This window comes from Otolemur garnettii, unplaced genomic scaffold, assembly GCF_000181295.1.
Source record: "Otolemur garnettii isolate 467f Iridium unplaced genomic scaffold, OtoGar3 scaffold00005, whole genome shotgun sequence".
Taxonomy (NCBI): domain Eukaryota; kingdom Metazoa; phylum Chordata; class Mammalia; order Primates; family Galagidae; genus Otolemur; species Otolemur garnettii.
Window position 1 is genome coordinate 22,219,031 of NW_003852400.1, and position 14,669 is coordinate 22,233,699.

Sequence of the window (14,669 nt, forward strand, 5' to 3'; positions counted from 1 at the left end):
GCGCGAAATCTAGTGTAATAGTGCAATCTAGTGGAAAAGGATTAAAAGGCAAAGTGCACAAGCTCTTGGGGAAGTAAAGCTACGGGGAAAAATTTCTGTTCAAAAAAAACAGATATAATAATAGTGCTTACATGATCTGTCCAATTAAGAAACCCTTGAAAGAGAAATAATCTCATATTAGATATTTGCTTTAAACTGTCATTAACGTCCCTATTACAGAAAAACATACATTCTCATTGTAATACACCCCAACGGAATAAGCAGGAGGGTATGAGATAAATGTTTCCTCTCATATCCCTATTGCCATCCTGCCCATGTCACTGACTAGCATATCTAGTCAATAGATTTCCATCTTTCCACATTCTTTATGTGCAAACACATATTTTTACACATAAACATACGTGCCAGGATCTTTTTTACATAATGTGATCACACTTTTTTCACTTAGAATATATCCTGAATGTGTTTACATGATACCACACTTTAAGGTTGCGTAGCTTTCTGCTGTGTGTCTCAATTGGAACTTGTTTATCATTACCTCAAATTCAGCCTGTCCAAACTCATGATCTTTCCCTTAAAAACTGATCCTCTTCCAGCGTTCTTCATCCTGTCACCACTACCTGTCCTCACACAGATAACAGAAATCTAGACATCATCCTAGACATCTCCTCCCGGCAAACTCTATGCCAAATTCAAGGCAATACCCACAGTGTGGATTTTTAGCCTGCAAAATGTTCCTGCTAGCTTCCTCTCTCATCCCCACCCTAGCGCACAAGGTCTTCATCTCTATCCTAGATTACTAAAGGAGCCTCGGAACTAGGCAGCCTAACTAGTCAGCCACAATCTATTCTGACCCCTCCAACCCCTTCCTCACAAACAACTGAAGTGCTCTTTTTGAAATGCAAATCTAATCCTGTGCGGCCTAAACCCCTCCAAAGATTTCCCATTGGTCTCAGCATAAAGATTAAACTCTTTAAGGTGGTCTACCAGATCCTGCAAAATTTGTTCTCAGACCTCCTCTCTAGCCTCAGTTCCCATTGTGCTTGCCCTTCTCCTTCCATGCCAATTTCACTAGACTTCTTTCAGAACTGTCCATTTTCTAACCTGCCCCTTCTGCAGAACTCTTTCTTTTAACCTCAAATATACCTTCCCTCTTCACTTCACTAACATTTACTCATCCTTGGGATCTGAGTACTTCCTGGGAGAAGCCTTCCTTAATCCCCCTTTCTGGCCAAATCCCTTGCTATAGTGTTTACAGCGTTGTGTGATTATTCAATTAATTAATCTTTATCAAGAGTAATCAAATAATGTTGGGAAAAAACTGTTTGATCAGGTTTTTGTCAACCCCACTAGGTGCAAAACGTTCCACAATGGCTGGAGTGTGTCTTTTCCAGCATCTAACACTCAAAAAAAAAAAAAAAAAAAAATACAAGCAGTATTAATTAGTAAAAATGACCATGGTTTTCTTCAAGTTTTTCATTATCACTATCAATACGATAATAAATAGTGTTATCTGTAACTCTGAGCACTTTCACCAGTACATCTGCAAGCTAAACTTTTAAAAGCAAACAGCTAGACAAATAATGTCCATTTCAGATTCTGATAAGCACACGCAGCAATCTGTTCTGTTTCTACCTCGGCAGGACTAGTCTTTGATTAGAATCAACTCTAACTACAGAAAATGAAAGATGTTAAAGGGGCTACACTGATTAACTATTTCATAGAAGAGAAAAGCCAATGTGATTGTATCACACAGGGAGAAACACTAAGGAGAAAACACAAGGAGAAAAAATAAAAAACACCTTGGGGCTATTTTTCCTCTTCTTTTGCATTCCAAGGTAAAAGAGCAACTATTATAATTCTATGGGTACTGCTGAAGAGATAAGAGAACTAAAATATTTCCCTTTAACTGCTACAGGAAAATTAACTATGATCCCTTCTTTTAAATTTTCAGTGAACCCCAAATCTCCATAATAATCGAAGCGGTGACCAGATGAATGAGCGAAAACCTAAAGAATTTGCACCGGCGCTGCCTAACTCGTAAACATTTTTTAAATGAGTGGCTTCATTTGTCAGAAAAGAAAGTCTGTCTTCCCTGTCACAACAGATGCCGTGGCGATTCCCGTGATACAGAATGCCAAAGATCTATTCTAAAAATCTGATTAATCTAAGGCAATTAGATTGGAAGTGAAATGTGCTGAAGATGAATGATTTTTAAGTAATGCATTTAAACTGCTACTGCATAAAAATTCTTAGATGAAGATATAAACAATTAAAAATTTTGCCAGAAAATGATCCAAGAAAAAAACAGCACTTTAGCTTTTACATATTAACTAACATGTTAATGTTTCTCAGACTAGAATAATAATAATGCCAGTAACTAGTGTTTTGATGCTACCTATTTATTTCCCAAGATAATTTCTTCAAGCGATAAAATTTAAACGCTGGGGATTATTATTTCCCCAGCACAATACCAGAAGCAATCACTGCATTCAAGGAATTGCAAGTAGCCGCCTGCCGATCAGGTGAGTGTTGACAAGCCAGAAACTCATCTTTGAACATTTCTCTCTTGGAAATATGAGCTCAGCCCAAGACCGCCTGTGGCATCTTCAACAACCGGGATGCAAGCCATCATAAGTTGCAAGCCATCATAAATTGCCGTGTGCATGATTACAATCCCACAAAGGTGCACCACACTTTAGTAAAAGAGAGAATAAGGAAAGGAGCATGTTGTGTAACATCAAAACAATACCTCACACAGTCAAAGTGAGAATAACTATTCTGACCTAACAAGTGGAGTGGAGGAGAAAGCTCTGGGTGTGAGGCTGGAGTGAAAGCAGCAGGGAGAAGTTGGGGAGAAAAGATGACAGAAGAATTTTTCTCTCCTTTCTTCCCATCTCTCCTCAGAGTTCTCCTTAGTCTGCAACGCTCCACGGCTCAAAAACAGTTTCTGTGGAGTCAGAAGGGCTACTCAGAAGAGAGTCCCAGAAGGAAGCCCTGGGTACTCCACAGATTGATTTTGAGCAATCACATTTTCAAAGTCAGATATGATAATCAAAATAAACAGTCAATAAGCAGATGGACAAACGGGAAAGAAAAATCTGCCCCGAGACATATTTGAGATACTGAGAATGTGCCGTCAGAAATGAGGCTGACAGGACAGGGAGAGAAGTGAAGACAGCAAAGGAATAGAAGTTACTTGTGATGGAAAAGTTTTATTTTGCTATGGAAAAGCTAAAAATTATAAGTGTAGCAAGGAGATATATGGGAGGGGGTTGCAGAAGGGAGAACTGTCTCCATTCCCTCCTTGGGAAGAGGCAGCTGAGTTCCTGCCCCCGAAGGCTGAGCTGTCCTAGACCCTCAACAGCCAGCAGCCAGCCTGCTCCCCTAACCCCGGGCGCCCCAGCATCCAAGGCCATCTCAGCCCCAAAAGCCTGCTCCCAGACAGCAAGAAAACCAGGAAAGCAATAACTCTAGGAAGCAAATAAAGCAAGTTAAAACACTCTGCAGGGGAAAAAAACATACATTTCATTTTCTTCTCCGATTTTCATGCTTGAAATGAAATGGAAGAGGGAATTTTGTGTTAAAAGTACTCTGTTGTGACCATTCTCAAGTTGTAAGAGATTAATTTGGAACACACAGGACTATTCTTTTTAGACAGTTTATCAGAAAAAAATAAAATGTTTCCATCACAAGTATCTTTGCAGTCTGAGCTAAAGTGTTATCACAGCATTCAAACTGAATGTTCGTTGCAAGGAAGGTGAACAATTCTGATGTTTTAAAAGAATAAAACAAGGAAAGTTGATTTTCTTGTTGCACTGCACTGACTGTTAGAAAGGTTTCGAGCTGAAATCTATCTGTACCTTTCACCCACTGATGCTAGTTCTGCTTTCTGAAGCAAACTGAAGAGAGTTCATGTCGACTTTTAGTTCTGGAGCTAAACACTTCCAGACCCTTGGAGGATACCTCCTATGACAGGATTGCCAGACCCCTCACTATCCCCATGGACTGTTCTGGAAGTTGTCCAATTTGTCAACGTCTCTTTAAATGTGACAGTCAGAAATGGACACAATACTACAGATGTGGCTGATTAGAGCAGGACACTATTAATTTTTGTGACATATGGACACTATACTATCACCAGAGCCTAAATCTGATTTTTTGTTTTTGGTAGTCACATCATGCTGCTGGTTCACTTCAGCCTTCCTCCTAAAGAACTGCCACCATTTAAAGTTATCTCCTTCCTTTCACCAATGAATTGTGATGAATTTACTGATATATATATGTATATATGTATGTATATTTATATTGCTTTCAGTGCAGCATCACAACCTATTTAAACTGTCGTAACTCTAAATTGTTACCTATTTGTAACAGCAATACCTTTTCAATTTATCCAGAGATTTTAAAGCGAGCCTTGTAGGTCTTCATCCAAGTTATTCATATAGATGTTGATGAAGAGACACACCAGGGCAAACCCAGGGAAAACTTCCTGATCCAAACCCGGTAACTCACACACCTGGCTGGTACTTGTTCAGCCTGCTTCCCGCTCACACAGCTAATTATAATTAGTCTGTACACCATCGCACAAGAGCATCCTGCAGACTGACAAATTCTTCATTGAAAGCACACTCACTTATCTTTCTAAACAAAGTGTAAAAAACTACACATATTAAAATTACAGTTACATAAACATATGTATGCACATAGAACAAAAACTGGAAGGGAAGAAGCATCAATGGAAATGTTTACTGTAATGTCTAATCTGTGGATTATTGGGGGGGTATGTGTTTGTTTTTCACTCACTATTGCCTTTTTAATACAGTTAGATTGTTCACAGTATTTAAAACATTGAGAAATTGAGAAAATTTAGCCTGGCAGCAATCCACAAGAAATAGCTTTAAGAGCTTTGAGACTGTCTAATCCTACCAACCTGAAAACCTGAATCAGAAACATATTTATTTGAAAAGACTTGTTGATCCCTAGGAACGCTGGATTCTTCTTTCTTTTTTTTTTTTTTTCTTTTTTTAATTTTGCATTGCTGCGTTAGGCTTAATATTTCTGAAAATCAGGGCGATAGCAAACCGGAGAATTGGATCCTTAAGTTTAGAAAAAGCCTGAATAAAGCGTGTGTGTGTGAGTGTGTGTGTGTTCATTTACATCTGTCATGTCTGTCTGTCTGTCTCTGCTGGAGAGGTTGGTAAAGGATGAAAAGAAAAGTAATATTTCTGTGAAGCTCTCGACTAAACCCGAGCAAAGTATAAAGGGGCTCTCACCTCCAGCCCAAGAATCTCTAACCGACACAAAAACCCATTATCATCTGTTCCCCTACAGTCATTTTTAACACTAAGAATAGGAAATAAAATGAAAATATACTTTTTTGTATTTAAAACAGAGAATATGAAATGGTAAATTTTAAGAAAGGGGTTAGGTAGAGTAATTATGGGTAATTAGTAAAACAAGAAAAAGAAAGTGGCTGATTAACTTGGGAGAAAATGTGACCTGTAAATACTATACATATTAGAATCATAGTCTGAATATTTGGATTGAGAAATTCTGAACAAGTCAGGATTTCTTCACTGCTTCAGTATTTCATTTAGAGCATGATTTTCATCAGTAAAAAACTAGTATTAGCAACTGGATACCTGTTATCTTTATCTCTTTGAGGTTGATCCTAACCAGTTTTCTCTGGTACTGTCCCTTGCTATTTTCAATGTCTGTGAGGCAAGTGAAAATTCCACTTTGTTTAGAAATTCAGTTTGTCCACCAAACGAGAAGTTCAAAAAATATATATGAGGTTAATCAACAGCTTTTAGATTTGTAGCAAACTTATAAAAATGGATGAAATGATCAACACAAAGCCCAGTTATTACTTGACAAGAGAAAATTCTACTTTACTTAGAAATACATTTTTCCTGCTATACTAGAAATTAACCCAAATACAGGTGGTAAATAAACAGGTTCAAAAATTCATAGTAAATTGCCATTAAAATTTAAGAAAATGTTCAAACAGAAAGTCCAGTAATCATCTGGCAACTGAAAATTATACTTTGCTTAGAAATAAATTTTCCCTTTTGTAGCAGAAATGAAGACAAATACATGTGGGAAATCAGCAGGTTCACAGATCTATAGAAAACTGCCATTAAAAATGGACAAAATGTCCACATAGAAAGTGCAATTATTATTTGACAAGTGAAAATTCCAGTTTGTTTCAAAATACAATTTTCTGACCATCACAGAACTTAAGCTAAATACATGAGATAAATTCAACAGCTCAAATTCATAGATACATGGCAAATTGTCATAAAATAGGTAATATGCCAAAATAGACAGTCTAGTTATTATATCACAAGTAAAAATCCCACTTTGTTTAAAAATACAATTTTTCCACCAAGCTGGTACTTAAATATAGGTGGTAAATCAATAGCTTGATAGATCTACAGCAAACTTCCATAAAAATATGTAACACGTTCAAGTACAAAGCTCATTCATTATTTGATTAATGCACATTAACACCTTTTGCTTTGTACACAACCATGTGCAAAACGAATAAGAAATAATCAACTTCGGGAACAAACATCTGAGAAAATCCAAAATTCTCTTAGATACTGAATGTCAAAAAAAAATTTAATTCTTTTCAATTAATTTTGTCTTGTTTGGCGTTTTAAAAGTTGGTTTGTGGTTTTAGATAACATAAAAATGTTGTCTAAAATATTTTCTATTCATGTTGTCTTTTTATTTTTAATATTGTATTGTAGTTTTAAATAACAAAAAAGTTTTATCTAAACTATTGATGCTGGGGTTTTTTTCTCCCTGGGAAAGTATATTTCTAAGCAAAGTAAAATTTTTTTCATATGTAGAAGAATTAAAAATACAAAGAAAAGCACCAAACTGATAACTCCATGTATGTCAGAACCGTGAAATTAGACAAAAGTCTTCTCAGTTTTCTGGTTTTAGATATTTATTAACTAAGGTTGTTTATTTAAAATTTTAATTAGAAAATTAATTAACATTTTCTTTAAAGAAAGCCTGGCAAATTTAATGTTATTTGACATTTAAAAGCTATTTTGATAGGAAATAATTGAGGAGAACTGATTTGATCCTATTTTAATTTTGTGGAAAAAATATATATGCAGCTCTACGAGAAATATATATTAGGTACCTATACACACACAAAGAAAGTCTGAAAAAGCAGACTCTATAATGTATACCAGCATTATTGCATGGGTTGAAGAGGTTGCAGGTGATCCTGTCTTCTTTGCCATTTTCTGAAGATTTCCCCCCTGAATTTTGTACAATGACTAGGAATTACTTTTATTATGATAAAAATACTAATGAAAATTTCAAAAATCCTGGTTAACACTTTGAAATGAAAAAATCAAATTGGTTCAAACGTGTTCAAACTTTCAAAGTCTTTACATAGATTTTTAAACTTAAATTTTTCCTACTTTTCATCTATACTGGTTTTTCATCTCACTTTTTAGAAAAAGAGTGTCTGTCAGCTAGATGAACTAACTTGTGGATTAAAGAAAACTACTAAGTATTTGGCAGTCAGCAATCACTAAAACAGTACTCTACCAAGCATAAGAAATCTTGAAATTATTCTATCTTGCAGAAGAGGGTGACGTCCTAAAGAATAAATTAAAAGACACTTCTAAAAAGTATCATTATATTCACCCAAGTTACTAGAAAAAAGTATTCCATTGTTGGAAGTCTGTACTTCATTCATTCATATTCCGGATGGTCAACATTTTATTTCTAATAAAATCTTAGTAATAGGCTACAGTTTTGTTTATTCCTTGAAAGTCTCGCTTTTTAATTGTTCCTGCCACCCTGTCATGTACAATAAATAAAATTCGTATTTAACTCCTATGTATAAAATAATCTGTAGTAATGTTACTAAAATGTGCTCCGTTTTAGTCTTCAAATATGAATGTGTTTCATCTGCGTTTCAGAAACCTAACTCAGCTGTAAACAATTTAGTTTTCCCTTTTAACTTAAACTTCTTTTACTAAGATCATCAACAGATTGTCGGTTTCCTCAGCGCCTAACACTGAGAAGCGCTTAGATGGAGATCTGTGTGGGTTGAGATTTTAGCATCCTTCCTCATCGGTATTTTAGAATCTTGTAACACACTGCAGTTTTCCCTAACGTAAAATATATGTTTGTATACATAAATTCACGCAAACATTTGCGGCCCAATCTCGGTAACCCGAAGGAAAGGATTAAATTTGCGGTTACCGTGACTAAACACATTCCCTCACCCTACAAGATTGAGGAAAATGTAACATTGCAAGGAGAGCGAGGTCTCTGCGCAAACCTAATTACCACCCAAAGTCTGTAGCTTGGAGCCTCCGAAGCCCGCCAAGCACGCTGAAAACATGCACAGCTGTTTTTAATTGTTTTTGCTTTCTCGAAACAGTGCATTTGCAGGGGCAAATGGTGCTGTTTGCAGCATCTCTGGCCCCGAGTCGGGCTTAACCCTGACCTGAACGTCCGGTTTGGCTCCTAGCATTTCCCGATTCCGCTTCCCAGCTCCGTAAAACCTAGGAAAAATGGAATTTCCGCCACCGAGAAATGCGCTTAGGAAGAGGGGGAAATTAGGCGTTTTAAATGTCACATTTTAGCGTTCTCTCTCCATCAGATTCAAGAAAAGGAGAAAAGATGTTTGGATATAGGGGACTCCGCGTGACACCCATTTCCTTTGATTAGCATTGGGCTGCAGAGCCTCAATTATGGGTAACAGCCCCCCAGAAAAATGGGCAACGACCCCCAACTCTTTGCTGCAAAGCTCAGGAGAGGTCCACCATGGGGGGCTGGGGGAGAGAGAGGCCTGGGGTGGGAATTAGAGATGATATTTCTGTGCCCGCTAAACTGGGAGGGGCAAGTGGGGGCGCGGAGTAAAAGAAAAGGGCAGGGATCAAGCCTGGGGAGGGACCCACTGGGCCTGGGAAATAGGGTGCAGGCATCCTGAAGAAGGGGTGCAGTGGGGCCAGAGGCAGCAAGAGGGGCTGAAGCCCAAAAGGCGCGCCGGCATGCCTGGAACCCGAGTGGGGGAGGGGAAGGAGGAGGCCTGTTGGCCCCAGAACCTCCACGTCGCGCGCAGAGCACTAACCTGTCAGCAAGAATGTGCCAGTGGTCGCGGGGCTCATCCTGCGTGCCCCCCGACCCTGTCCAGTCCAAGCACAGGGGTCTCCCAGCTCCCACCACCGGGGCAATTGCATTCTTGGCCTGGCTAGGCCCGCAGTCCTCGAGTCTCCCCTCCCCTCCCTTTCTTCTTTTCTCCCAGCTTGGCCAGTTCAGCATCAGCATCCTGCACCCCCTCCTTAATCCCGTGCTCCCCCTAGCGGCGGGCCGCCGCAGCGTGGCCACCGCCCCCACCCCCATCCCCCCATTCGCCCGCCCCCGCATCCCCCCCTCCGCCCCCAGCCCGCGGAGCACGCTGGGATTTGGCGCCCCCCTCCTGTGTTCAGCCTATATAAGGCAGGCAGTCCCGGCTCTCGGTACACGCGCTTCAACTTCGGTTGGTGTGTGTCGAAGAAACCTGACTGCGACCTGAGGAGAACACCGGAGAAGGTCCACCGAGCCTCGCAAAAGGTCCGCTGAGCGGGCTCGCGTCCGGAGCCACTCCGGGCTGCCGAGCACCCAGTGGAACCCACGCCGGCTCAGGTGTGGGACCTCGTCCTGCGCGGCTTCGCAGAGGAGTCCTCGCGTGGTGAGTATGCGGTGAGGACTTTTTTTTTTTTAAGATCACGTTCATACCCCGTTCCTGTCGGGAGCTGCGGGAGATGAAGTAGCGCCCCTGAACGTCTCCTCGCAAACCTTGTCACGCCTTCACCGGCTGTACCCCAAAACAAAGTGGGGAGACCAAGCCTTCAAGGCATTGGTTTCCAAGACTTAAGTCCCAACGCGGGCTGTAGACGGACATGAGCTGCGGACGGTCATGAGCTGCAGACAGACATGAGCTACAGACCTATTTGCGATTTGCTCCTCAAATGCGCTACTAAGTGTTGCGCTACAAACTGATGGGCGCTTCATGCGCTAATACTGGAGATAGGCGCTTCATGCGCTAAAACTGGAGATAGGCGCTTCATGCGCTAAAACTAATGGGCGCTTCATTGCGCTACAAACTGGCGCTTTATGGCGCTACAAACTGATGGGCGCTTCATGCGCTACAGACTGTTGGGCGCCTGAATTGCGCTACAAACCATTATGAACTGCAGCAATGTGAGCTGCAGAGAGAAGACTGGTTTGCGCCTTAATTGCGCTACAAAATCTGAGGTGTAGAAGATTAGCGCTATGAAAGCGCTATGAAAATTGCAACGATTAACTCTACAAGAGCGCTTTATCGCGCTACAAGGCACATGGACCGCAGAGGTACAAGAGCTGCGGAACAATTTACACCTAAAATGCACTAAAAAGTGCTAACAGCTGCAGAGGTACCTGAACTGCGGACTGTTTTGCGCTGCAAATAAACCAGGTATAGAAGGACATGAGCTGCAGAGTACAATTACTCTGTCTTAGGGGGGACCCCACCCTTTCACCTTTTGGAATGGCTCCCACTGTATCTTTCTGCAGGATGGTGCTTCTACATGATGGTGCTGGTAGACAAAATGGAGCCTCGGGCAAAAATTAGTGTTTAACATTCTGCCCACACCATTCCTGCTATAGCAGTGGAGTGGAAGGGCGCTGACTTGAGTGGAAAAAGGAGTCTTTGGGTGATGGCAGAGTAGGCTGCCTCCCCTGTTGTGCTGATGAAGTGGCGATGTAGTTGTGGCGCGAATTGGCGTCCAGCAACAGTTTGCTGAGTTCGGGGTGGTGGGAGGATTGGCTCTGGGGTGATTGGTCTTGCTGCAATGAAATGAAATGAAATGAATCTGGCTGTTGGAGGGTGGTGGGAGGGGTGGGGGGGGGATCCTGGGAAAGGCATGCAGATACTCTGCAGCCTTGAGCAGCCAGTCTCAGACCTGCCCCGCCCATCCCAGGGAGCCGTCTCTGCAGAATTGGCCCTGAGCGCGCTTAGCGCCTCCCTCACCCCCCCCAGCGCCTACTTGGAGCGCGCCTCCCTCAAAGCGCGCCTCCCTAGAAGCGCGCCTTCCCAGAGCGAGCCTTCTAAACCCTGCCTCCCGGCCCGCCTCCTCTGAGGTAGCCTGCCCAGGCCCCGCCCCTGCCCCATCACCGCCTCTGAAGCGGCCTGCCCAGACCCCGCCCCTCCCAGGTCCCCCTCCTCTGAGGCATCCTGCCCAGACCCCGCCCCTCCCCGCCTGCCTCTTCTGAGGTGGCCTGCCCAGACCCCGCCCCTCCCTGCCTGCCTCCTCTGAGGGGGCCTGCCCAGACCCCGCCTCTCCCCACCCGCCCCCTTTGAGGGGGCCTGCCCAGGCCCCGCCTCTGTTTGGCTTGCTGCCTCTGGGTTGGTCCATGGCCCCCACCTCCCTCAGCCCACCTGCGCCTGCGCAGTGTAAACCCCAGCCCCTCCCGTCAGACCCATCTTGGCGCCTGCGCGCTTTCCTTGCCCGAGCCTGGCTGTTCAGCCCGCCCCCCCTACGGTTTCTCTGCTGTGCTAATTTTGCTTTCTGTCCACTAGTATCTAACAAATAATAAGAATAATAACAATTAACAACAATAATGATTATGTTTGGCATTTATGAGCACTTTTAATAAGTGCTTTGCATATATTAAATAATAATTCCACAGTTTAAACTCCTGATAGCAGGTTCTTACGAAGGGAACTTAATGCTTGAAGGTAACTTCAAGCTGACATGGCTAGTGCCTCTAAAGGCAATTTAATTAAATATTTTTAATACAAATGAGAAATAAAATTTTTATAATTTTACATTCAAATGTTTTTAAGACACTAGTGGACGTACTGGGATCAGATGCTCTGGTGGATACAGAGTGAGGAACAACTTCAACTTGGAGATTTAAGTGGCCTTTTGGCGCTGCTGGCCTGCCTGGCCTCTGAGTGAGGATGAGACTTTTACTGGTGTGCCTATGAAACTGGTTTTCTCTTTGTTTTTGTTTGGAACTCCGGGGAATTAAGCCCTGGCTAGCTTGCCTACATATGTTAAATTATGCCTGGAACATGCTAGGCATTCATTAAATATGTTAAATGACCAGAGCAAATTGGTTTATTTGGTGTCTGCGGGTCTTTCTGGTTTCTTGCTGTTTCCTATGGTGCTCTGCTGTACTGGGTTACCTTTTACACCTTTTCTCTCAACGTTTTAGTATCCTTAAAAAAAAATGTTATTTTTAAATTCCAATAATGTAAGCTGTAATTATAATACAAAACAACTAAATTTAAATTATCCCAAATAATTAGCTTTTTTCATAAAAAGCTGATTATTCCAATAATTAGCTTTTTTCATAAAAAGCTGATTATTCCAAATAATTAGCTTTTTTCATAAAAAGCTGATTATTCCAAATAATTAGCTTTTTTCATAAAGAGCTAATTATTTGAAATTATTATGAATAATTAGCTTTTTTCATAAAAAGCTAATTATTTAAATTTGGGCCAAGTGGATTATTAATGGCACATACTGGTATTTTTTTAAATTTGTGATATGTAACATAAAGTGATTACATTAGAAAATATAGATGGTTTCAGCTGGCATAATTAATCATTTGTATATAAAAAAATTATAAGTGCCAGTCACATGTACCATGTAAAAATTATGACTCTAACTGAATAAATTTTAAAATCTGGTTCTATATATTACAGACCATGAGCCAGAAGTTTGTTAAAGGGGAATTTGGAAGCTTTGGCTCTCACATATCAATCACCTTCCCCTCACCCCACCCCCAGCAAGTATGCAATGTATAGAAAATATGTTTATTATAATTACAGCTTTGAGTAGCTCTCCCTCCGCTTTGGAAATTGTGTGTCTGCATGTTAACAAGGTTCAAAACAATGATAAAAACATGCATATTAATAGAACTTGCATTTTATAAATAGTACACAATATTATTCAAAAACTTTGGGCAACATTTGAAAATGTAAAACAACTAAGCGTTGAGAGTTGCTTAATGAAATGTCCTTTCCTAATGAATGTTTATGCATGGTTTTTGGCTATTATTCCTTTTTGGTGTATTTGGGGAATAGAAATTTTTAGAAGTTATTGTGAAATAGTCAATAATTAATCAAATGTATTTCCTAAATAAACTAAAATTGGAATTATTACTATGTAAAGATGGGTGTGTCCTTTCAGTTTTCAGGATTAGGACCTCTTGACCCCACCTTTCCAATCCAGCCCCTGCTAAGGGGGTAGTTTAAGGAGTCATAGTTCTTTAATTTAAATTAAATAAAAATGCTCCTTGTCCCAGATTAAGGAGCTACCCCAATTACTGTTTAAACATATTTATGCTTTACTTACATTCACTTTTAACCTGACTGCCCACTACCTTATTACTTTTAATGGACAAACTGCTCTGCACTGGGCAGTTATCTCTTTTAAAACTTAGAGTCCCACCCCAAAATTATAGTTCCCCCACCCCCCAGTGAAGGCCTGCCTGTTATTGTAAGGTCATAGATCTTAAACTGGTCACCTTGCAAGCTAAAGTATTTGTTTGACCAGGACTGTATAATAGCCTGAATGTCCTGAGATCGGGGTGGGGGTGGAGGGATGCTTCCCTAAGTTACATAATTGCAGCCCCTCCCTATTATCTTAACTCTAATATTGTCTCCTTTTAAATTAATTTTCCTGTATACCAAATTCATTTGAATTTTTAACCCTTATTGATCGTTTGTTTCCTTAAGCAATATACTAATTGATTACTGATTTTCTAATGTATTATTTTTGTCCCATCATTGTTTTTATGTAATTTATTTGGTATTCATTTTGTCTTGATGGGTCAGAGAGTAACCAGTTATGTTTGAAACTTTTATTAAAGAAGTTTTTAAAACTTTATAACCTAATAAGTTTTTAAAACTTTGTAAACTAATAAAAAGTTTTTAAAACTTTGTAAACTTAAAAGTTTTTTAAACTTCGTGAATTAAAAGTTTTTTGAACTTCGTATGTGAAAAAGTTTTTTGAACTTCATAAACTAACAAGTTTTTTTAACTTTGTAAACTAACTTTTTATATTTTTAAACTTCATATAAAAGTTTTAAAGTTTTAATATTATAAATTAAAATGGTTTTGAACCCTTTAAAGTTTAATGTATTTAGATTTTCCAAATATGGGATTTGGAGTTTGAGATTATTTAAAATAATTAAATCAGTCTAAATGCACTTAACCGTATTTTCAGAAAATACACAGACACTGTCATGATTTTTTATGTGTGATCTATTGTCATTATATTCATACCATACTTAGAACACTTAACCACTCTGCCCCCCCCACCCCCACCCACACACATTCACTCACCCTTAGGAGTATAGCCCTATCCCATTTTAACTTTGAACACTTAGAACACTTAACCACTCTGTCCCCCCACCCCCCTACACACACATTCACTCACCCTTAGGAATATAGCCCTATCCCATTTTAACTTTCAACACTTAGAACACTTAACCACTCTGCCTCCCCTACCCCCGCACACACACACATTCACTCACCCTTAGGAGTACGGCCCTATCCCATTTTAACTTTGAACATTTAGAACACTTAACCACTCCGCCCCCCCACCACATTCACTCACCCTTAGGAGTATAGCCCTATCCCATTTTAACTT

The 14,669-nt window shown here is 40.2% G+C and overlaps 2 protein-coding genes across 5 annotated transcripts in view; one reads left to right on the plus strand and one right to left on the minus strand.

Annotated features, from left to right (window-relative positions):
- Positions 1–9,335, minus strand: part of SGCE (sarcoglycan epsilon) — a 75,986-nt gene extending 66,651 nt beyond the window's left edge. For all 4 annotated transcript variants that reach the window (XM_023519280.1, XM_003782678.3, XM_023519279.1 and 1 more), the window contains exon 1: positions 9,116–9,335. In XM_023519280.1, coding sequence (XP_023375048.1) covers positions 9,116–9,224 — 109 coding nt within the window. In that variant the 5' untranslated portion in view covers positions 9,225–9,335. The remainder of the gene's footprint in view (positions 1–9,115) is intronic.
- A 109-nt stretch (positions 9,336–9,444) lies between these two features.
- Positions 9,445–14,669, plus strand: part of PEG10 (paternally expressed 10) — an 8,772-nt gene continuing 3,547 nt past the window's right edge. The window contains exon 1 of the mRNA NM_001291038.1: positions 9,445–9,726. Coding sequence (NP_001277967.1) covers positions 9,722–9,726 — 5 coding nt within the window. The 5' untranslated portion in view covers positions 9,445–9,721. The remainder of the gene's footprint in view (positions 9,727–14,669) is intronic.